Raw genomic sequence first — 24838 nt, forward strand, 5'->3', positions numbered from 1 at the left:
GAGCAGCGGTGTTACTGATAATTGTCTCTTCTCAGTCCTCTGTCTTCAGTAACAAAAAACTGTCTGTATTGTTCTAGCACGTCTGAAAAATCTTGGAATAGTCATGTATGTTTTATGATTGACATACATTCAAGTCTTCAAGATGGCAAACTTTGATATAATGTGTTCACTTTGGTTAGCTTAAATTTTCTTCTAAGGGGGAAATGTGCTTGAAGAACTGCTATTCTACTGTATCAAATGGATCACATTAAACGCAAGCCAGTTGGATAGTGTTCATTTGTGGATTTTTAATTTAAATAAGCACTGTAGCCAGAGTAGGATTAACTGATTGTTTATGTCACTAACATGCTTCATTAGTAAAGATGAACTCAGCCAAGCAGACAGACGCAGTCTGACAAAACGGGCAGAGTATGCAGAGAAATTTGTGTGGAGACAGGTGGTGAATTTAGGGTTGGACAAAGTTGTGGCACCTTCATAATATAGGACTCCTTTAATTTAATCAAATACTGGCTAATTTTTAGCTTTTTAATGAGCTTTTTAATTGCATTCACTTTGTGAAGCCAGTAAAAAAAAAAAAAAAAAAAAAAAAAGGAGCTAAAGGTGCTCAATGAAACTATTTGCCATCACCACATAACTAACATTGACAGCTGTTCTCTAATGTTTTCCAGGGCTTGAGGAAACATGTCCTTAGCTTCAAATTATATCCCAGAGCTATCCCATTTCATAACATCATAACAGAACATCTGTCTTCCCTCAGCTCAGCATGAGATGATAAAGTGTATTCTTATTCTAACCTATCAAAAAACAACCATGGCTGAAAGTGTTGGTAAGTGACCATTGTCACCATCATCATCTGCTGCCACCAATAAACCGTTTGTTGTAGAAAATACTTCCATATCAGACCTTTAAACAAAGTGAATAATAAAAGTTTGCCTTTTGTTGGTGTTAAATATCAAAGATGGAGATAATTAAGAAAAAGTGAATGAAAACAAATTGTTGTCTCCATCAGCAGGAGGGCTAATGGTTTGGTTGTGTGATAAAGTAAATTATAAATTGACAGTGAGACTCTTTTAAAGACGACAAAGAAGAGAGTACTTGAAGTTTTGACTCAGAAACAAATAACGGGCAAAAAACAGGAAAAGTATCTTGGTGAATGGAAGAGAGATGCAGCATGAGAGAGCTTTTCTCTGATGGATGAAAAAATGGGAGCAGTTTAATCTGATTTAGGAGGAGGAGGATAGGAAATCAGGGGTTGGAAAAAGAAGACAGGGATAGACTGACGACAATAATAGCTTCTTCAAGGGGGGAATGTGAGGCTGATCTTCATCCAAAAGATTTCACTCTTTCTATCAAAGACAGATTCAGCCAAAGCACACAATTGAAACAGCATTGCTTTTAAAAAGACAGCAAATGGAGAGAAAATTGTGTTAATGGCTCCAAATGCTTTTAACAGTCTTAAACACACAAGCTAGACTCCTGCCTTTTCCATCCTCCATCAATGGTACAATTTATGGCCTGTTTGAAATTTCGGTAAATAGAACAGTGACGTGTGAATGTTAGTTAAATTGTCTCTCATTTTGTAAGATATGCTGTTTTTAGTTTCAAATGTGAAGAAGCTGAATATTGTTTTTAAGGCACTACTTTCAAACTGATTGTATGAACATCCAGCAGAGTGTCAATGAAATCTACAGCATGGAGTAATTTATGTGATTGTTATTTAAGTACATGTGCATGAAACTCGATTGTTTTCAGATGTTAGGCAAACTATTCTAGGCGCCTCACTGCTTTGAAAAATATCCCTGGTCATTTAGCTTGCTCATGAAGGGTTAGCATATTTTTGGGAAGGGCAAGCAGAAAATAATGAACCTGAGGTTTTAATCTTTTTTTAATAAATATTTTCATGTTTTGTAATTTGTTTTATGTAAGATAAGCTGGCGCATGAAATTCCATTGGGCCTGAAACTATGTAGCCCTCGACGCTAACAGCCAATATAAGGAAAGCAGATCTTCTCAATTAGCAATCAGGCAACAAACACAAAATCACTGAGCTGTCTACTCATGGAAACTTGGCATTTGGCCAGTCTGATAGACTGAAAACATCTGAACCTATAGAACGCTGGTCTTTTTGCCTGTGCTGTGTTGGTGGTGTGATTAAAGTGTTGTACACTTCTCATTCACAATGGTAGTGTTTCAACCCAAGAATAAAAACAGATGTTTGGGGTGTTGAGGGGCTAATAAAGCAGTTCAGTTCTCCTTATTAAAAGTCAGTGTATCATCAAATGATTTTGATGCCATTGTTACGTTATTGGAACAGGGCAATTAATCTTACTAATGTTGCTGGACTGTTGCTTTTCCTGCAGGAATGTAAAAATGCCTGCTGGGAGAAAAACACATCATGGCCAGAAATATCAGCACCCCTACAATTCGCCAGAAATTACAGCACTTCTCCCAGAAAATTGTTGCAATAACAAATGTTTTGGTATTCACATGTTTATTTCTTTTGTTTGTATTGGAAGAACACAAAACTAAGAGAACAAAAAACCCCAAACCTGATTCACTTCTGTACTGGACAAAATTATTAACACACTTAACTTCATATTTGGAAAAAATAACTGAACTCAATTGTTTCCTGTAGCCATGAATGAATTTCTTACACCTCCTGACTGGAATTTTGGAGTCCTCTTCTTTTGCAAACATCTCCAGGTTTTTCAGATTTGAAGGATGCCTTCTCCCAGCTGCTATTTTGAGATCGCTCCACAGGTGTTCTATGGGATTCAGGTCTGAACTCATCGCTGGCCATTTCAGAACTCTCCAGCGCTTTGTTTGTAACCATTTCTGAGTGCTTTTTGAAGTATGTTTTGGGTTATTGTCCTGCTGGAAGACCCATGACCTCTGGTGAAGATGCAGCTTTCTGACACTGGGCACTACTTTGTACCCCGAAATTCTTTGGTAATCATCAGATTGCATGATGCCATTCGCACAGTCAAGTCATCCAGTGCCAGAAGCAGCAAAGCAACCCCAAAACATCTTTGAACCACCATGTTTGACTGAAGGGGCCGTGTTCTTTTATCTGAAGGCCTAATTTAGTCTTCTGTAAGCGGAAAGCTCTTCTGTTGTTTCATCTGTCCACAATACGTTCTCCCAGAAGGATTGTGGCTTTGCCACTTAAGTTTTGGCAAAAACCTGTTTGGCTGTTTGGCTGTTCGGCTGTTCATGTCAGCATTGGAGTCGTACTGGTTTTCCGACCATAGTGTGCCTTTTCATTCAGATGGCTGCAGATAGTGTGAGCTGACGCTCATCTATCCTGTGTCTGCAAGGCAGCTTGAATTTGTTTGGAAGTTGATTGAAGTTCTTTTTCCACCATTCAAACAACCTTCGTTTTACTCTTCCATCCACCCCCAGAGAGGTCAGCGACAGTGCCATGGGCTGCGCTCAGTGGACACATTGGAACATTAATACCTCTGGAGCTTGACTTGTAGCCTTTAGATTGTCCATGTTCTCCACAATTTTAGCTCTCAAATCCATGGACAGCTCTTTACTCTTCGTTTTTTCCTCCATACTCTACTTGTGCGACGCACAACACAAATGTTGAGTCAACCTTTCTCCGTTTTAACTGGTTGCAAGTGTGATTTACTATATTGCCCGCACTTGTTACTTGACACAGGTGGGTCTAAATTCAAATTACAGAAGCATCAGATGCTTGAAAAGCAATAATTTCTTACAATTTTGACGAGGTGCCAGTAAATTGTCCAGTGCATTTTTTGAGTTCTGTGTGGAGTTGAATCAGGTTTGAATTTTTTTTTACATCTGTGTGTTTTGTTCTTCCAATGCAAACAAAATAAATAAATGTGGATACCAATCATTTGTTATTGCAACAATTTTCTGGGAGAAGTGGTGTATTATCTGACAGAATTGCAGGGGTGCCGATATTTTTGGACATGACTGTATGCGAATTTTCTATCTTCAGTGTTTTCCCGAATGTTATAACTATTTTATGGTGTTAAATTGGCAAACTACCTTTAATCCCCTCACCCGGAGCCCTAGAGTTCTGTCTGACTTGAAATGATAATCCAAATTTTATAACAAACTTGGCTTGGTGAGGTTTAATTATTCTACTGTTACTGGAACCCATTTATTCTGCATTTTGGTTTTTATTAGTGGAGTGAAAAAACAATTTAATAAAAGAAAAGGGCTGGCAGTGTTAATGCATGAATCTCTATTGATTAAAAAGCTGTTACTGACTTTTTTTTTTTTTTTAAATGGCATTAATTGTGTGCTACTATTTTGTTCCTTCACAGGAACCTTAACTTGCCATTTAGCTGTCAGTGGCTTTCTGACACTTCTTACATTATGGAGGTGAATGACAACAATTTGCTTTTGATGGTTTGCTTTACAACTAAAACTACTACTATAGTATTTTATATTTCATACTTAAGGCAAGGCAAGCCTATGACTTTTTTTTTTTTTGAGTCGAAATAAATTGAATTGAATTGTGATTAATCCACAGCTACCGTGTGTTTAATTAGATTAAAGATGAATTGTTTGATAGCCCTGATAGCCCTGATGATGATCAAGACCATTTAGAAAAAACACAAAGTTTCAGTTACCAAGTTAATTATTTTAACAGTATTAACAGGAAAAGAAAATGACAATGGGAAGGCTTCACCCTCAGCTCAGCCAAAAGTGGAGAGGCAGTTCTGCTATCTGTAAGTTGTTCACAGGTTTTAAGCATCTTTCTTATAAAGACACGTCATCTGTGCTCTACAGACAGTGTAGTTTGCATTGATGGCCGAGGGATTAATCTGGGGACAGGTGTAATAGATGGCTAAGAAAACAGTCAATTACTATTGACTGCTGTCAAGTTCAACGTGACCTGTTGTAAGAGATGTCCTCACTGAAAATACTGATGAATAATGATCGTTTGGAGAATCTCCTCTGTTGTTGTATAGACAATTTTACTGAATTTGTGTATGTGCACTTCAATCTCCTGAAATGTAACTGATTACAATAGAAGATTATGCAGTATAATATGGTGGCATCTTTGACACCACTGGCATGATCTTGAGGGAAATAGAACATGTGACACATCCTGACATTGTGTAAATTATGACGGTGCCTGGAGAGGTGGAGATGCTTATAATTATAAATTTACTCTGCTTCACCATAATTGCAATTTTCATAAAATATGGAGAGATGATGCATCTTGTCACTGACTGGCCCAAGGGGTGCATATATAATATATCAAGCATGAGATATTTACTGTTGGAATGTGTTAAAATCTGTTACCGTGCCCATGAAGGATATTTTGATGTGTACATTAAATCCAGTGATTTTTGCCCCGGGGTGAAATGGCTGTTAGAATAGCCCTTCCCACTAAGACTTAACACCTGACTCTGTAGCTGTTTGTCACTCCGTATAATTAACACTAACATTTTTTTCATATGTTCTGTAAAGTTTCTATAATTAAAACCTAATGTAGTAGCCATGAGTTGAAGAGATTTCTCTCTGTAAATTGAAAAATGTGGATTTAGCAAAGGTATGAATCACAGTCTGGAAGTTTCCACAAACCTCATCAGAACGGGTCAGGCACGCAAACAGTCAGTGTAAATTATGTAGTTTAGGGGCATTCAGGGCAGCCAGTCTGGACTTTAGTTCGTGCTACTTAGTGTGTCTATCTGTTTTTATCTCCGGCTATTGTCTGTCTACTTAGATCCATGATATCACACATCATTATCCACATACAGTAACTACTATGTGGGCATGGATCTGTGTGCTTTGTTGTTAGAAATTGATTTATGGCAGTCAGTATGAGGTGTCAGAGAGCAGACTTCCTTTCATGCTGTAGATATCCTGCCTGTGGGTGTTGACATGCCACAGAATTTAATATCTCTGTACTACTCTGTGAATCCCAGACTACTTTAAAAATACACACAGTCAGATACAGGCAGTAGAGCCTGGCGTGTCCTTTCAACAGCTTACCAGATTAAATAAATATCTGTATTTTTCTGTCAACCACTTCTATTTTTGTCTTCGAAGGGAACTTTTGCAGTTTTTTTATATAGGCTTGTTCCAGTAAAAGGAATAGCTAATGTCCTGTTTACCAGACTTGTTCCAGCAACCTCTTTGCCGACACCACAATGATTACATTTTTCAGACTGTCAAAAAAAGATACTTGTGGTGGGGCATAATCTGTGTCACCTGTTTGTTTTGCAGAGGGGCCTGTTACTCTGAGGTGAATGGTTTATGCTGGATGTTTACTCAGCAGGTGCAAGTCATGCCTGAGTGGTTAGGCCTCGAGGATGCTTCAGATTTTCTGCAGGGATAATATAATTTGGACGCTGTTTTCTACAGACTGGTATCTATTAACTATTTTTTTAATTTTGTTGATGTTGAAGGGGTAAAATACACTATAGTAAAATTTGGGGCCATCTGTAACATGTTTTGTCTACTTAAATTGTGTAATAATAGCACACATACACAACTGCTCTACATAAAATGTAAAATACAGAGTAAATGGACAGTTTAATATGGTACTATGTGGAATATATTTCACCACAGAGTTGACTTGAATACAGTCTTCTTTGCTTTAATAAATTATTATGTTTCTCTGCAGAACTTAATGGCTGTTTCAACAACAATGAAACCATTTGTAACATTTATTTATATCTTGAAACTTTATGTGAACATCATTATTTGGATTTACTAGCTCCAATGCACTTCTGTAACTTTGCGCCTGTGGTTAAACATCAACAATAGGAAACCTAAAATTAAACAAGGTCTGCCATTACAGTTACATAAGTAGCTTTTTTTTAATGTTCAATTCAAGGAAACTTCCTTGGTGTGTGTGTGTGTGTGTGGGGGGGGGGGTGTGCAAGACACAGAGGTGTTGCTCATATTGCTTTAATATGTTAACACCATCCTATCATTGTGGGAATTTTTCTCCCTTTTAGAATCCCATCCATAATAATAATCATTCACTTTTAAGATAAAGACTTTTTTTTAAGGATAGACTTAGATTGGTTCAGATTAGAGTTTAAATTGGAAGTCGTCTGGAATTCAAAGTTTGTGTGAGTGTGGACACACAGGCAGAAAACCACATACATCCCTCCACTGTGGTTCTGGTAGAGTTTGTTTTTACGTTTTTTGGTTGTTTATAGGTTTTTAGATTGCTGGAAGTCTCATGTGTTGCTCAGTACTTGAAGGCAAGAGAAGTATAAAGTATAAATTTCTCGTGTATGAAATAATTTACTGCTCAGATAAAAGTAATCGTGGTTTTCCCATAACTGACATTCAGTTTGGAGAAAAACATGCTGTATTTGATTTTTAAGTATCAGACACTTATAAGACATTCATGTTACTGTAACAGTTCCTAGTCTTTTTTTAAGTTAAAATTTTGTGTGTTCAGGCAAACTGATCTAGTGCTGCAGCTATTGATTATTTCATCAGGCGATTTTCCCTATTTGAATGACAATGGTAAAAAAAAAATGTTTACTAAAGATGTTTGTTGCATTATTTTGCATTTCCTTGTGTTAGCTTCACTCTGTGGGCATGATTGCTTTCAGTTTGAGTGCTGCATCACTGAAGACCTGCTGTTATGTCTAAGTTCTGTTTTGCAGTGGATGCACTGCAGTGTTCTTGTTTTAATGCAACTTAAAATGGTCCCACACCTTTTCAGTTTTTTTCTTCTTTTCTGTAATTTCTTGGCTTTGTACCATTGTATCAATGAGTGTGCCGCTGAATACGAAAATGTTGTTTGTCAGTAATAACCATCTGTGTGAAACCTGAGCAGGTCATATCATGTGAGTGAAATTATTTAAATGAAGCTTCGATTCAAGAAAAATCTCCTCAATCAGATTTTGTAACTGAATTAAGCAACAGTGTGCCGTTATGGGTTTGTCAACTCCTATAATGTCATTTGTTTAGTTTGGTACAACACACATTGTCTTTGTGTACTAGAGGTGTGCAATAGTTTGTGTACTAAAAGAACCTATAGTGAAGACATAATTTCGTATAGATATTGAGCAATCAGAGTAGCACTTAGCTTGAAGAACTGCTGCACCTTATTGCAACCTTCTGTCTTGCCTCAATAGCAGTCGACAGAGTTGCTGAATTAATGATTCCTCATCTTTTTTTTCCCCACACTGTGAACTGTTCACCATCAGAGCTGATATATATATATATATATTTTTTTTTTTATTGAATGTCATATTGCCTTGGAACACATCTCTAAACTTTTTGTTGTCAATCAACTGACGAGGTCTGGTTTTTCTACTCGTCTGTGCTTTGAGCTGATTCGAGTTTATTGCACTGGAGCTATCATAAATCTTTCTGTGTTCATTTATGTATGCATAGTAATTGTACAGTCTGTTCCAGTGGCTTCAATAATGTGATAAGAAGCACAATAACCCAACAGCTAGTGTAACAGCCAAAGAAAAAGTGTGGTTTTTTTTATTTTTTTATTTTAGAGGTCTTTAGGCTCGCTAGCATGTGTTTCCTGTTTTTTGCATATAAATACATATATATATATATATATATATATATATATATATTTTTTTTTTTTTTTCTTTTTTTTTTCTTTTGGGTCTGACCAACCCCAAATCTCTCAGTTGGAATTCTCTCAGGCACACACAGGACATAAATTATTTGTAATTCACAGACAAACCAATGACTACACACATTCCTGTTTGAAGTGGTCATTAGGTCGCTAGGTGAAATATGTCTCTGTGATGAAGTTTTTCCAGAAGTTGTTATTTCCTTTGTATGTTGTTTTTGGATTCACTATGTTCTCTTCAGCTCCCATCAGAGGTGGACAGGTCAAGTATGATTCTCTTTGCAAGTGTTTTATTAGGGACACTTTACATTTTCTCTGTAGTGATATGGAGAATGAGTAAGAATTTAGTTATTTTTAAAAGAAAAGAAAGGATGATCATCTATTTTTATCCATTCTGCATAAATAGTTTTTACATTGACCCCCTAAAATATACATAAAAAAAAAAATCAACAGCTATTTTACACACACATTTTATGAAAGCACAAGTTTTATTGCCAGTTTAAAATTGTGCATATTGTTGGTGTCACTGCCAGCTCAGTTAAACATCATTTGCCTTCACAGATACACAGTGAGGTATCTCACCTTGGGAGTTTCATGCTGTCTTCAACAGATTGCCCCATTCCTACTGAGCATGTGTCATAACCTAACCTGTAGGAGTCACGCAGTGACAAGATTATCATTGGCACCGACCCGACAGTACTCTGTTTTCTGCCCTGGCTGAGCTGTGAACTGGACCAAGGTGTCAGCAGGGGATTATTGAAGCATTGTCTTCACAGTATAATGAAGTAAATCTCCGTCCCTCTGCACTTTTCTGCTCCATCTCACTCCCCATCAACTGAGCAGGGTGCTCAGTCAGAGAATGGTTGAATAGCCCCTACTTTGTCAAAGGTCATTTTAAACGATTTAGATTTGTGCTTTTAGCGTCAAGATAAGACTAAATACAATAAATTCGCTCAAAGTATTTATTTATTTATTTTTGGATTGTAGTTACATGCAAAGTATGCCCGTTTATTACATACCGTTTGTTGCACATGCTACTTCTCCTGCTGGAGACCCCTGGTGTCTATTTGAATTGCTTTATTTGCAGTTATATCGGTGTAGTAGTTGACAGTGAACAGTAAGGTTAGTCACAGGAGGATTTGAAAATTCATGTTGCCAAATTATTATATGGAATAAACTGCAGTCATCTCTGAGTTCTCACTTATTGCTGAAATTCAGCATCCTGTGCAGCGCCTTTCAGTTGTTTAAAGTATGATTATTTTATTTTATTTTATTTTATTTTTTTTTTGGTGCTTTTCATTCAGACAGTAAGTGGCAAAGAGCCCGCAGGAAGTAGGAAGAGAGAGAGTGGAATGACATGAGCAGTCATGCTCCATGGTTGGAGTTGAAGCGGGACAATGCGATAATGTGTCGTTAGTGCTGACCTCCTGACTACCTGCGCTGCCCAATCCCTTCCAATTATGTGTGTGTGTGTGTGTGTGTGTGAGATAAGAATGTTATTTTGTGCTGTTTCTCATGTTATCTCGTGTTATTTCTCATTTCAGTGCACTTGTGTGCGCTTGTGTGTGTGTGTCTGTAGTTAAGCTTTAGCATCAAGTAATTCAGACAAATGAATAGGCTGTAAGAATAAAGTGTTCCACAAAGTTCCTTTGTTTCAATAAATAACTCTTTTATTACCAACACCTGCCTCAGGAACAGACACACACACACAATAATGAATCACTTCCATCGCTTTAAGGTAACTCTGACACCCCAGGCCTGATGTTATTTCTTTCTTCCTCTACCCCTCTTCTTCATCCTGAACCCTTTGCCCTATTCTCTTCCAATATAGTGGCGATGCAATACAGTGTCCCAGGCCTGACTTTACAGTAACCAAAAACAAAAAAATCTTTATTTTACTGGCTTTGCTTCCTTCCATCCCTTCAGAAGTTGTGTGTGAAACTTTAAGTGAACACTTTAGCAAAAATATGAAGCTTGATAATTCATCACATTCCCCTTTTTTCTTTATACCACAAAATCCCAGTCATATGTAACACAGTAGTCTGTCTCTGCAGTTGATATACTTGGTCCCAGAGTCATAATGTGGAGAAACTTCAGTTTCTGACTGTTAGGCAAAGCATGAGGGGACACACACACACACACACACACACACCTCCCTTCTTCACTTGCACTTATTGTTAATCATTTATTTAATGGAACAGTTTGGATCTGCGAATGTCTTTTTTATCGAAATATATCAAATGTGCAAGTGAAGCCCCACAAGCAGGACTGTCCTTTTTCTCCTTATGTTGGCAGATTCCTCACATACGGTCTTTCTCCATTATTCAAAAGAAATATCTAATATTCATACCTAAATGAAAGCTGTTCTATAATGTAGTGTGAAAGAGGGGGAAGATGGGAGAAAGGGTGGAGCTGGAGGTCGAGAGGGAGAGAAATGATGGTGTGTCTGTGTAAACTGTGGATGGGTGACTGCTTATGCCTCTGTTTGTTTGAGTGCATTTTGCAAATTACAAGAAAAAAGCAGATAACTCTAGAAGAATCAGCCAAGGGGAAGAAAAGCTGGAAGAAGTAGGGTTGAAGTCAAAGCCTCATCTCATCTCTGAACAAACACTTCTCATCCTTGGAGACAATTTTTGTTGTCTTCTTGCACCAGAGAGAAAAGAAAACAAAGTAATCATCTCAAAATTATGATGCGACTGGTGAAATTGGGTGAAACTGGATGCAATACAATGCTGTCATTGTAATGCATCTTTTTATTTTTTTTTGGGGGGGTTACAAAATTGGTCATCGATGAGAAGAAGGAAATAACAGAAAGAAAAGGAGAAATTGACATTTCTTTGCCCATTTATTTCTGCTATATGTCAGCTCAGCATGTGCCGTAGGACAGAGCTGTCTCGCTACATCTTGTCTGAGTTATGGGTCATATTCTCACCATTCTTTCCAGCACGCCTCAATGACTTCATCAGCTTGCCTCCACCTCCTAATCATCTGTTTGTGTGTTACTTTCTCTACGTTTGTCTGGTGCTCTGAAACCCTCAGTCCTTAAGGCCTTTTTTCAGTCCATTGGTATTTACATCTCTCTACCAACTCCCTTCATTTCTTCTCTCCCAAGTCTTCCTGTCCACACTACCACAAATACAGCAACATGAAGTTGGTATCCAGGATTGACTTGAGCTGAAGCTCATGAGCACAACATTTTGCATTGATAAAAATTCATATTTTACTAATTCTGTGGGCGTTGTGGTTGGCCTTGAATCATGGGTGCTTCATCTGAGAAGAACTGTTAACTCAGTAACTCTGCCTTTTGCAAGAGGAGGTAGCTGAAAAGCTGTCTCTTCAAAAACCCTCAGAAATGACCTCCATGAAAAGTCCATGTAATGTGCAGCTGGTGTCCCAAGGGTAAATTGTGATGCCCTCACTACAACCGCTGGCTTAAAGAAAAATGGAAAAAGATTTGAAAGAGAGTACAATAAGATGGATAGGTATTATGTATGTCAGCGGCCACCCATATGATTAATACATGATGGTACGATTAAATATCAACATTCTCCTTAAATGTGTTTGCAGATATCCACTTAAAGTAACCTCATTAGAGAAAGGGAAACATGGGAAATAACAGACAAGCTATAAAAAATACAAGATAAAGGGAGACGGGTGAAATATATGGAGACGTGCTTGTACAAAGGTGATCAGATGTTTTCGCTCTTATGCTTTCATTTCCTAGTTTCCCAGGTAACAGGAAGGAGATTTGTCTTGATAAGAGAAATGAGAAAAGCATCATTAGAGGATAAGAGAAGTAAAAATATAAATGATAAATCCTAGTAAAAGGATGACATCCAAACCACTGTCGAAAGCTGACTGGATGGTTAGACTAGAGTTCAGATGATCTGGGACCGAATGAACCTAAATGCAGAATCAACAAATTGAATCATTTAAAATCCTGTTTTCTTTACCACTTGTCCCATTAGCTGGGCCTCTTAGCTGGTGTAGTGCTAGACACGTGTGTGTGTGTGTGTGCGTGCGTGCGTGGGGGGGTTTATCATGAACATCCTCCTCCATCACATGCTCACCAGATTGCTTGATGTAAAAAAAACAAACAAACAAACAAAAAAACCCAAACACAAAGGATCAGTCCAGAAATGAGAAGGCCTCATGGATGGGACCGGATTGTAGTCCTAAGAAAAAAAACAACAGCATGAGGGCAGCCTAATCTGTAAAACTAAGTGAGTTGGCATTTGTGTGTGTTGCACGTCTGCCCGTGAGGAAAAGATAAGAAGCTGCTGACAGAAACAAATACAATCTCTCTCTCTTTCTCTCTCTCTCGTATGACTTTCTCTCACTTTTCTGATCTTTTACTTACTATATCTCTCACCCTCTTTTTTTTTTTTTTTTTTTAACAAATTCTGCTCTTTTAATATAATTTTCATCTTCATAGACGTTTTCTAAATAATAATTCAGAACTATCCCGTGGAAGACTAATGGATGAATGGATGAACAGATGGATGGATGGTCAAATAGCTGGCTAGTTGTGGGATGTGACTTGCTGCTTGTATGAGGGTGACTGCTGTGTAATGATAACAGCAGAGGAAGGGTTGCCACAGCAACCAGCGAGACAGGAAAACAGCCTTGAAAGATAAAGAAAAGGACTTGAGTGGAAAGGCATGTAATATTTCTAAACAGTAAAATTTGATCATTGTAATCATCATAATTTAAATTAGCTTTACCATATCATATGGGAGTTGAAGTAAAAAAACAAAATTTTCTTCAATTTTCAATAAATCCAGTAGTAGTAATCCAGAGTTTAATAACACAGAATTACCTCCACAATGTAAATAAATGTAAATGCTTAAGGGTCGTTGCTTCATTTAGTCAGAGCGGTATTGAATGGATTGTGGTCCTGTATTGTCGGTGCAGTGCTGGTAGCCATGCTGGCTCCATTTCAGTGAATATTTGCTGCTACCTCGTCGCCACTCCCTAGTCTAGACAGGAATATCTTTTGGAATGATTGCCTTTTGGGTGCGTTGGTGGGAGGGGGGCACCAAAACGTTCATTCATTTTCATGGGTTGATCCATTTTAGTTATATTTCTCTTCAGTGATAGGAAAAGCAAAGTAATTCACATGTACAAAAAGTTGCGCAAGTCAACTTCAAGTAATGCCAACTGTAATTAATTAATAAAATGGGCATAAACGTAGACTGACGAGTTTAAAATAACAATTTTACCATTCACTGCAATTATCTGACTATTTTTCTGTTTTCTGGTGCTGAGTCACAGGATTTAGAGCATTTAATGGTGCTGCTACCAACTAGAGGTAAAAAACTGTGATTGACAGATGGTTGACTGGCACATTTATACGATCTGCCCCGTGACTACTACCCACAACAAATGCTCAAAGCGTGTGTGGCTTGAATGGTGGACTGTGTCTGCTGTTTGTTGTGGAAAAAATGGATCTAACAGCAAAGCAGGAAGAACAACCTCAGTCTCAGCAGGCTTCATTCAAACCCTTCCTTCCTTTCCTTTGTCTCTATATGCTTGTCTTTTCTTCTTTCTTCACTTCTCTTTTCTCTTTTCCTGTAACACTTCACAGGTGATCAAACAAAACTCTTGCACTCTATCAAATGAGAGCCACGTACGTCAAACATCAAGAACAAATTCAAATGGAGGCAGTGATGCAGGCAATACTTTATTTATCAAAACCAACCAGCTGATATTTTTAATAAAACAACAGAGAAAGACACAATAAATAATGTAAGGAAAGCACGTTTTTCTGAACACAGCAAAGGCAGGTTGACAAAAAACAAACAAACAAACAAAACAAACTAAAATCAGTCTTGTCATAGACTGGCAACTTGTCAAAGGGTGCCCCACCCCCTTCACCCATAATTATCTGGGCTGGCTCCAGCCTTCCAGCGACCCTAAAATGATAAGCACTAACAGGAATGAATGAATGAGCGGATTAAATCAGCACCGTTTCTCACATTTGAAAATATATTAGAACAACCAGTATAACTGTCAGAGGCAGAAGTTGAAATGAAAAGCTGTAATGTTCTTAACGGTCTGATGTGTGGTTATAATGCTCTCAGTTGAAGTGAACTGAACAAAAACATCCAAGCAATTAAGCAAGCAGTTTTAAATTTCAGAATTTGAAATACATGTGGTTCTGTTGTGAAGAACTGGAATGTACACACAAACATTTGTAATCCATAAATGTGCAAACGTCTAGCTATCTGCTGTTGGCAGCTGATTTCTTAAAGGCCCTCAGATAGTTGCTGGAACAGTTACTATGCACTTTACAGTAAAGCATCTTGGAAATTTACACAGTTCTCAATTACCATCTGGATTGGTAGCTATTGAAAATACAACAGTATACTGTGTGTGTGTAAGAGAGAGGGAGATTTTGAATTTAATTCTATTTATTCACTTTCAAGAGTTTACTTTTTTCATGATGTTTTGTGCACTGCTGCCTACTTGTACCTTTTTACTTTGTTTTACTGTGACAAATTTTGGTCAACTTTATGCCTTTTAACTATGCTGTGCAAGTAACATTTGATTTGACTCATATTCCACAATTGCCAAACAACATAAAAGCCACAGTTGCTGTCGTTTCACTCTGACTCTGTAAATCTTCTCTGTAGTGCTCCTCTTTGTTGTACAGAAGTAGTGCTTTCAGCTGCATTCTTCTCTGTGTGAGTCCCACCTATGAGAGATTATGTTGGAGAAATGACAGAAGATGCTGTCTTTTGGCTCTCACAGCTGGGCTGTGTGTATGAAAATGAAAAGCAGATTGTTTGAATGTGCCTAGTCTAATACGATCTACAAATAGACTAAACACACACACAAGTACACACAGTTACATCCTTGTAGATGTAGCCAGCTCTCACAAACTGTTGGTAACCTTCCGCCCTTAAAGACAAAAGGATCTGTTCCTGAGTCGTCAGAGTCGTACTGACTAGACACACACAAACACACACACACTCCAGTATCAGTGTTGTATTTTCAGTATTGACTGTAATCCCACATACATTTTTCAGATTGGGTAGCAGCGGTTCAGATTGTGATATATATCAGGATCATAAAGAAAAACGGGGGAAAAAAAGCTGCTCACTAAAAAAGCAGCTTGTACTGATTGAAATTTAACAACTTACAGTTTTTTCTGTGTTATATTGAAAAGTGGCTCCTCTCTCAGTTCTAGGAGTGTTGGTAATCTATGAATAGGCAACTTGATTGTCCCTTTCCTGTCGGTCACATCTCTTAAAAATACTTCCCCCCCTGTCTTTCTTCAGCAGTGTCTTTCCTCCGCTCTGTCTTTGGGGTTTTATCCATCTGAGCAGAATTCCGGTTAGCGGTTGGAATGCCAGGAATGTTCAGAAAAATGGGCCGAGCACGGCGGCCTGATCTGACATCTCCTTTGATGTGTTGGAGAGTAAGTGATGGGGTGTGTGTCTGTGTGTGTGTGTGTGTGTGTGTGTGTGTATGTGTGCGTGTGTGTGTGTGTGTGTGTGTGTGTGTGAGAGGAATGTAAGTCACTGACAGAGACTGAGCAGGAGGACAGTAGCGTATGATTTGAGGTACAGACAAAGAGAATTGTGAATATATATTCAGACAGGAATGTGCAAGACAAAGGAGCCCTTCCCTGAAAATAGAGCAGCGAAGAATTCAGCATAAATGACTACAGTTTTTGTCTTTGTCTTGTCGAAGCAGGAGTGGAAGACTGAAGTGTGCTTGTGTGCGAGTGAGTTAGTGAGCAGCTCAGATCTGGAGGGCCGTGGTTAGCCTAATTTCACATCAACGTAAAGTGTTATTTTGGTTTACACTTCCTCCAACCTCTTTCCTTCCCTCCGTCTGTCTCACACTTACTTATCTCAATGTGCTCCTGGCAGGAGAAGAGCTCCAAGTCTCTAGACACAGTCTTAACATAACAGGAAAAGATGTGAAAAGGGAATAAAGAAAGTGTTTACAAAGAGGTCTAATTCAGTTCTATTTCAATTTTGTTGATTTGGCATCCATGAAACACTCTTCATCAAAATGCGGTGTTATTAAGATATTATCTAAGATCAGATAACTTGTGAACAATCACAGAATATCTTCTGTAATGTTTCGTAGTTTTATTGTAGAGCCATCTTCTCTTCCCCAAAACACGCACACACACATACACACACACACACAGTATTGCAATATAAGTCTGTCATGCTGAAATGTAAATGTAAGTTCAATATAATATTGGTGCTTCCCTATCTTTGAAGTGGAAAACTTCACTTCATGGTGTACTAGTGTAAATTTGGTCATGTTGATTTCGAGTTAACTGCAAAGTGAAGAAAAGCTGAATAAGAAAAATGTTTGGCTGGAAATATTTTGGTTTAAATTTGGTTAGAGGAATGCACATAGAAAAGTAGGTGAGATCAATACAAATGTGTGTGATATGAGCTGCGATTTGCTAGTCAAATTGTTGCTTTCTTCTTTGCTACATGTCTCTGTTGCTGTTACTACATGAAGTCTTTTGCAAAATATATAAAAGTAGAACTTGTCCAACAGTTCCAGAAGCATGTTCCCATCTTGAATGCCTCAGCGAGGGGGCTGGGAGGGACACGCACACTCGCAAGTTTCATGGTGTGTAAGGAAGATCTCATCTATGATCCAATGCACCTGTGGCCTCCGATGGCGCTGATGCAAAGTGACCTTTGGGGCGTATTTCAGTACCTAAAGGAGACAGAGTTAAGACAGCAAAGATGAAGTGATGGAAGTACAAGCCTTTAAAAAACATTGGAAAGTCATAAGAGATGAAGGCAATACACATGTAATGCTGTGTCTTTTGAAAGTGCGTAGTTGATGACTAAACTCTTGGGGAGTTCAACAGAAAAGAGGAAACACTTAGATCCGTCACGAAAATTTGACAACTCAAGGAAGTCAAAATAAAGATTAGATGTCGAAGGCAAGGTTTCAAAGAAACCAGCATTATAGAAGGAAACTCTGAAAGCCATGAGAAAGCAATTTGGCGTCCCGTTACTCATCAGAGTGGACTACGCAGGAATCTGTGTGTTATTCGAAATGCATTAATTTAATGTTTCTTATTCCTTTGCAAGATAAGTGCGGCCCTTTCACGAAAAACATGTTCAAATGTCTCCATGTGCATGTACACATACATCCAAGTGCGAGGAGTCGTCGTTGAAAGACCAAATTACATCCAACACATTAGCAAAAGTCAAACATCAGGTATTAAAGTTAATGAAAGGATGTAGCAAAGCAGGGTACCCACAGATTACTTGTATGCACATAATGATACAAACAGTATATGCTGGTGAAAAATTAACATTGTGGTTTTTCAATTCTATTCGAATATCAAAGTAAAAAAAAAAAAGGAGTTTTCTGAATGTTTAAAGCACCAGAAACAATGTGAGAAAAGAGGCGACAAGGCTTCATTCAGACTCCCAACAAGTGTTTAAAAGTGCTGCAGAATGGATTCAGATTTCACTATTATTGCCTTTTCTGTCGATCACCGCCATGTTCACAGGTTCACAGCACTAAGTCCTCCAAAAGTGATGCACTGAGCCTTGTTCTCCAAAGCCCCTGATTTACATAAGGACTTCCCAGACCTGAAACAATGGTCCTGAGTAACGATGTATTTCTTCAGACAAGGAGATAAGTTATGAAAGGAAGCAGGGCATATGACTGTCTCCAAGGAGTGAAACGGAAAACAACCGTATGCGCATGTATAGTACACACAAAAGCACTGTTTTTGTGCTTTCAAAAAACAGTCACACACACTCGGATGCACATAGCACAATTACAGTCCAAATCTCACTTTTGTCTAAGTTCCCGTTGTATAATTTTTAACATTGAGAGAGAAAGCAGAGGCCCCTACAGACCATGTTTCAATAATGAAGCTATGCAAGAACAAAGGCACAAAGAGATGGAGGGAAAAGAGAGAAAAGAATGAATGACAGGCTTATAGAACAAGAATGGTGCATTGCAAATGGATAAATTGAAAATGGGAACTGGAAAGAATGAAAAGATGAATGAAGCCCAGAGAGAGTGGTAGAATGATGACAGTGCAATGAGAGAGAGATGGAGAGATTGGTGAGGGAACGACCGGGCCAGCATTGAAACAAATGGAGAAGAACAGAGAGCTCTTGAGGCTGCTGGTGCATTGCTGCTTCATTGTTGATGCAACAGCTGCCTCTGCACGATTTTTCACTGCATCTCCCTCACTCACTTCGTCTCACATGTTTTTAGCCTGCTTTTAGTTTGTACTTAAAATGTGCTGCGAAGTTCAGATGTTAGTCTTGTGCTTCAATCTGCCTCTTGTTTCTGGAGCACTTTGCGCATGGCTCAAGTATACTCTAACATATGCAAAGAGATATTAAATGAACATCTTTTTCCGCCTTCTTAAAGATGCCAGACACATTAAAAGTCATTTTGTTATTTAATCGTGTTTCCTTTGCATAAGCAGATATTAGTGTGAAAGATGTAAAACAATTTAATGACTGACTCAATTTACTTAATGCGGTGTTCGATCATCAGTCTCATTAATGCTAATGATATGATTGTCAAGGAAATGGTTTACATACACAATGGGAGTAATTAGGAATTACATCACACATCATACTCTAACCTCGTGTCCTTTATCTTTTTAATCACAAATAAAAACGGCTGTTTCTTTTATGTCATGCATGTTATATTATTTATGGCTGAGTGTGTCGCTTACTTCCAGAAGATGTGGCACAATGATGTATTATGGGTAGAAGACCCGCTGGTGCGGTGTCAAGCACCAGCAGGGGACAATGTTCTGCTGGCAAACCTCGGGCCCTGCCATTCATGTGGATGTAGATTTGACCTGTACGACTGACCTAAACATATTACAGACCCCTTCTTGGAGAGTGTCGCCTGATGGTTGTGATCTCTTTCAGCAGCCTAGTGCACCCTGCGACACTGCAAAATAAATTCAGGGAAGGTTTGAAGAATACAAGTTCAACAAGCTGACTAAGCCTCAAAATCCCTCAAATTTGAGTCCAATTTGGCATCTGCGAAATCTGGTGGATGAAAAAAAAAAAAAAAAGTCCAATCCATGGATAGCCCACCTCAGAACTTAAAGGATTTGCTGCTGATGTGTTGGTGCCATATACCATCCTCAGAGAATGAGTGGAGTCAACACCTACATGTCTCAGGGCTGACGCGCTGATGCAACATATCACTGTAGTGTAGGTGTGCCTATGTGGAGAGACATACCTCGTGTAGTTTGACCGCCGTCTTGGAGGCCTGACAGGTGCAGCCGTTGTTCCAGTTATTTGATCCACATCCACAGTTGCCTCCGCAACGTTTGACGAGCAGACATCGAGGGAAGAAAACGGCATTGGTGGCCTTCAGCTCCTCACGCAGGTTTACAGAGTAGTTGCGAGGGGTACAGCTGTATCGCTTGACGTCATCATAGAGACGGTTCAAATCAACTGGAGACAGGAAAGAAATCACTCAGTTTTGTTTTCTTTAAGGGAGTTTTTACATTCCACCTGGAATGACGTTATTTGCAATGTCCCACTTTTTGGCTTGCTCTTGGATTTATTTTTTCTTGTATTTTATGTTGTTGACTGTTCAAATCCAATTGTTTATTATGGCGCCTTTTTTTACTTTAATCCACTGCAGCAGGTGCTGATGTTAATATATTAATAGATCCCTTCTTTGTTGGAGGAGTTACACTTATGCTGCACAGTAAGCAACTGCACCAGATAAATAGTTACTTTTTTTTTATAGCACTGGCCAAAAAAATCATGGTATGAAGGAGGATAAGCGGAACGAAAAGCCATTTCAATCTGTACAGTTATGACTTTTTCTGTTGGTTCATATCATCATAAACAGAAATGTGTGGCCTATTGTAGACAGCAAAGAGAGAATGAAACAGAAGGAGGGATATAAATACGGCTAAAGGGGCTGTGATTCACTCATTCAAAACTACGCTTGGTATTGACTGAATGGAAGTGGTTGAGGAGGAACGACCTGCGAGCAAAATTGTAACAGCATTTGAACACATGAACATCTGGAGAGATGAGTGGCAGAGAGACACATTTAGATACAGGCAGAAAAAACAAAGAGCAGAGGAGGAAGGAAGGGTCATTGATTCACTGTGTGGATGTATTGACTTGTAGTCTTTCTTCATGTCATTGCTTTGGAGAAAAATCACTTTGTTTGTGCACTTCAGACCTTTGTTCACTAGCTTGGCTTTCAATGATTCAAAGCTAATTTCAGGAACATCAAAGGGGATTATGGGACAAGCTGTTGGTAAATAAGGTACTAAAGAAAATGTTCATAGGGGAAAAAACGAGGATCTCCAGAACCAAGAGTTTGATTAGAATTTGTATTTCAGTCGGTCCCACTGGTATTGAGAATAGAGACCCCTGAATGACATGCACATTGTTGCCCAGTACAAAGAAAGCCTGAGCCTGATTTGTAATGTGTCAAAGTGAAGAACCATAACAGTTATGTCCAGTGTTTTTATGGATTTTCTATGATGATGTTATACATCATATACAGGAGAGAATGTGTTCTCAGGTAAGGTGGTTCTACAGGTGAGATGTTTTCTGCTTGGCATTATTGCCTGATATCCCTCAGCTGGTGCCAAGAGGTCAGCTGCAAGGTCACCAGTCGGTCTAGGCACCAGCTGAAGCATCACAGGGTCACCACACAGAGGGGAGCTCAACCCAGCTCCAACCCACTGGGTGAGATGTCAGAGAAAGCGGAGGGGGTCATAAGCAGCTCTTAAGAGGAAGCTGAGCCTGAATTGTGGTGTCCTCCAGATGTCTGCCCAGGCGAGATGGCGTGATCCACTCAAGGTTAAGACACGCCTTCTCTTGTTTGAAGCTGAGGCTAATGGCTTTCGATTGGAGGTGCAGCATGTTGCGGCTGAAGAGGGACCCCAGAAGTAGAGGAGCTGGCCCGGCAACCTCTGGATGTAGCTGCTGGCTCAACCGTTCATCAGGTTTAGAAGCCTCAACACCTGATGGTACAGTGTGCGCTGATAGCCACACTTTGAAGGCAGTCATGAACATGGTGGGGGAGGTGGCACACCCCACTTCGACAGCTTGCTGCCTATTCCAAGCTGCTCTCATGAGTTTTTACTGCACGTACCGCACAGGGCAGCTCTTATACATCTTATAGGGAAGCCCATTAGGCCCAAGGGTTGACGATAACCTTGCCTTCGAAATGACCTCTCCCATTTTTCCCAACATAAGGAAGGGAGTGCTGGACGTGGGACATGCTCAGGGCGGCCAAGGGGTGTAATCTGTCTGCTGTGTGTTGCTCCAGTTTCTCCTTTGTGACGTCGAGCTTCCCACTTCTCCTCTTGTCCAGTAACTGTCGGGCATACTTGAAGGGATCTCTGAAGAAGCTAGTCTCCACCTTCTCTCTTCTTTTCCTCCTCCTTCTGATCCTCTTGACTCTCTGCAGTTCTGCAGGTCTTTGTGTGAACTCATCCCACAGCTCCTTCAGGCCAGCTCATTCTTCTGGTTGAGCTTTCCTCCAGTTCCGGTGGAGCTGGCGCCTGGTTCTGACTAGCTGCTCAATCTCCTTCTCGCTTCTTCCTCCTTTGAGGGGCTGCATAATTTTACTTACTGACTTCCCCAAACCTCTCTCTGCACTCCTCGAGGGTTGGTTTCTGCGCTTTTGCCGGGTGACACAAGGTGTCTTTCTATATCCTCAGACATCTTAGTGTGATTGGGTCCTGCAGCACTGTATTTGCTAGCTTGGCTTTGAGTCCCTGTTGCCTGACCTGCTTTAGCAGAGTGAGGTTGCTGGGCTGTCTGCCTTCTGCAAATCATCTCCCCCCTGGTGCATGTGTAGGCCCCTGGATAATGTCGCTTTCTGCCATCTAAACTATAGCTGCACATCATATTCAATTTCCAAAGACAATCCACAGTGACAGCAGTTAGTTTGAAGGACAGAAGAGACGGATCATGTTTTAAAAAAGAAAGCTAAGAGGGGGAATATTAAGGCTGGCAAAAGATGATCACTAATCAACAGCAGTTTGCTATTAAAATCATCAGGGTGATAATCACTACGCTGTCCATACCAAAGCAGGCAGTTTTCCTTGGTAGAGTAACTCTACTGGCCAACTGGATGAACGTTTCAGTGCAACATTCTTTAAATAACAACAAAATATGTCAAATGCATGGAGCGACTGTTTTCTCTACTGTTAAAATACAGAAATGATACAGACAGCATAGATCCTGTGCTTTAGATTGATTAAATACAACCCTATCTGTTCATTATATAAAGACCTAGAGACACAATTTTAGCTTATCAGAGGCACACGATCAGATTTTATTTATAACGCTAATAAAAAGAGGTGTGACAGCTCCTTAATGGGCTCCTGAAATTTACAGGGTCAGCCCTAGCCTATAGACTGTCACTTCGCTACCTCCAGGAAGCCTTTCAGGAAAGGCTGCTTGAATAACCTTTCAGCAAAAGCAACATGACAGGAAAAAATGACTGATGAATTCCCCTTAATGGTAGAACACCTCAGAGGCGAACGGTCTGTAGTCATGCAGGGTCTAAAGTATAATTTGCTGCCAAAGAATTGGCAACTGCCGTGTACAACTGTACAGAATTTCTTTGGCAGATCAAGGGTCAGTTTTTCTTTCAGGGGCTAAAGAATTGACACCATTCTTGTCTCGCTATAATAGCCATTCCTGCAGCCAGGCTAGCTGTTTCACTTTTTACCCTGGAAACGCAGAGGCAATTTGGAGACAGAGCTTGGGTGAATGGGAAAACACATTTTTAAAAAGAGTCAAATACTCCATAAACAAGACATTTTTTTGACTGAACATGTCTTAGGTCATTAGTTGAGTTTTTCACTTCAGTGAAGTATAAGACTTTTTCAATGTAAGATGAAAACATTCGTCTGCTGTATAATCTTTTTCAGCAGAGTGTCTTGCTGAGGTTGGGTTGCATTTTTGTGTTTGCTGCAACAGCTTCTCAACAAAAAGCAGTCAATAGAAAATAGGAACACAATAGAGACAATAGAAACCTGTTAATCCATTCATAGAAATTGCTTGTATGTTACATCAATATAATGATGACAAGTGTGTGTGTGTGTGTGTGTGTGTGTGTGAGAGAAGGAAAGCAAAGGGGGATTGTGTGTGTTTGTGGGGGGGGGATCTAATGGCATTGATAATCAATAAACAATTGGTCACAAAAGGAAATCTTTGCAGTGTGGGTTTCCCACTGACAGACCATGTGAAGAGCCATTCTGCTATATTACATGTAGCTTTACTGGCAGCTTTAGGATGAAAATCTTTCCTGTATCTCCCTTTATTATGAAAAGGCAGAGGTTCCAGAAAACCCCTGTTTTTTATTTTTGTGATTTAAGGAGCAAAATGCCAGATTTTCAGCAAGTGGAAACTTCATAGTTCATGGCAGAATTTAGATTTTTACACCTCCGAAGGCCATGCAAGCTTGAGAGGATGTAGTACTGAAGTACACATAGATACCCTCTACTGCCCTGAGTGCTGTTTCTTAACACTAAAATGGAAATCAGATGGTTGTGTTTGTGTACAATTCTTTGCATGAATATGAAGTCACGTGCCGTGTGTTGCAATCTATGCTTTGACTGTGCAGGTGTGTATAAGCTGTATTCAAATTTGTATCAGTACTTGTAGCACCACGCCTGCGTCTGTTTGAGGGGAATAAGAGCAATCTCAGAAAGTCAGTGGTCTGGAACTCTTGTCAGGGAGCGCGGGAGTGAAAAAGACAAAGACTGCGAGCAAGCAAGACTCTGAGAATCCATGTCACGCTCACAGCCACCAAAAAAATAAAAAAAGAAGTATTGTGTGCGTGTGAAGACTATATACAAAATCTTCTGCTTTAAACTTATATATATGTGTGTGTGTGTGTGTGTGTGTGTGTGTGTGTGTGTGTGTGTGTGCGCATGTGCGCGCGCTACTCGAGGTTAAAGTGTCCCAATTAATATTATGATCAGTCTTACTGTCCTCCATGGGAACAGAGGTGGGTGTGAGCCCTGATGTGTGTCTTAATGAAAACAAAGCTAAGCTGCTGACTGTGGCAGATTTCTGCTCTGCTGCACAAGTTGAATTTCCAATTAGAGCGAGCTACACTGGCACAGTGTATCAAATATCTGCAGCACCTATGCACCTCGCTGTCATGCTGCAGCATCCACAAACTCCCCATTTATGGAACTGCCTCATGCCAGCTGAGTACACACACACACACACACACACACACGCTGACAAATGGAGATAGATTTGCTGTCAGGTGCAAATATTTACTAAGGAACAGGAGAGCCTTT

The 24838-nt window shown here is 39.4% G+C and overlaps 1 protein-coding gene across 1 annotated transcript in view; it reads right to left on the minus strand.

Annotated features, from left to right (window-relative positions):
• Window positions 1–14220: 14220 nt before the first annotated feature.
• pdgfd (platelet derived growth factor d) overlaps window positions 14221–24838 on the minus strand; it is a 42016-nt gene continuing 31398 nt past the window's right edge. Inside the window, exons 6-7 of the mRNA XM_029517996.1 lie at window positions 19774–19991; window positions 14221–17247 (exon numbers count right to left, since the gene is read on the minus strand). Of these exons, the coding sequence (XP_029373856.1) occupies window positions 17113–17247; window positions 19774–19991 (353 nt within the window). The 3' untranslated portion in view covers window positions 14221–17112. The remainder of the gene's footprint in view (window positions 17248–19773; window positions 19992–24838) is intronic.

The sequence above is a fragment of the Echeneis naucrates genome, chromosome 13 (assembly GCF_900963305.1).
Source record: "Echeneis naucrates chromosome 13, fEcheNa1.1, whole genome shotgun sequence".
NCBI classification, from domain to species: Eukaryota; Metazoa; Chordata; class Actinopteri; order Carangiformes; family Echeneidae; genus Echeneis; species Echeneis naucrates.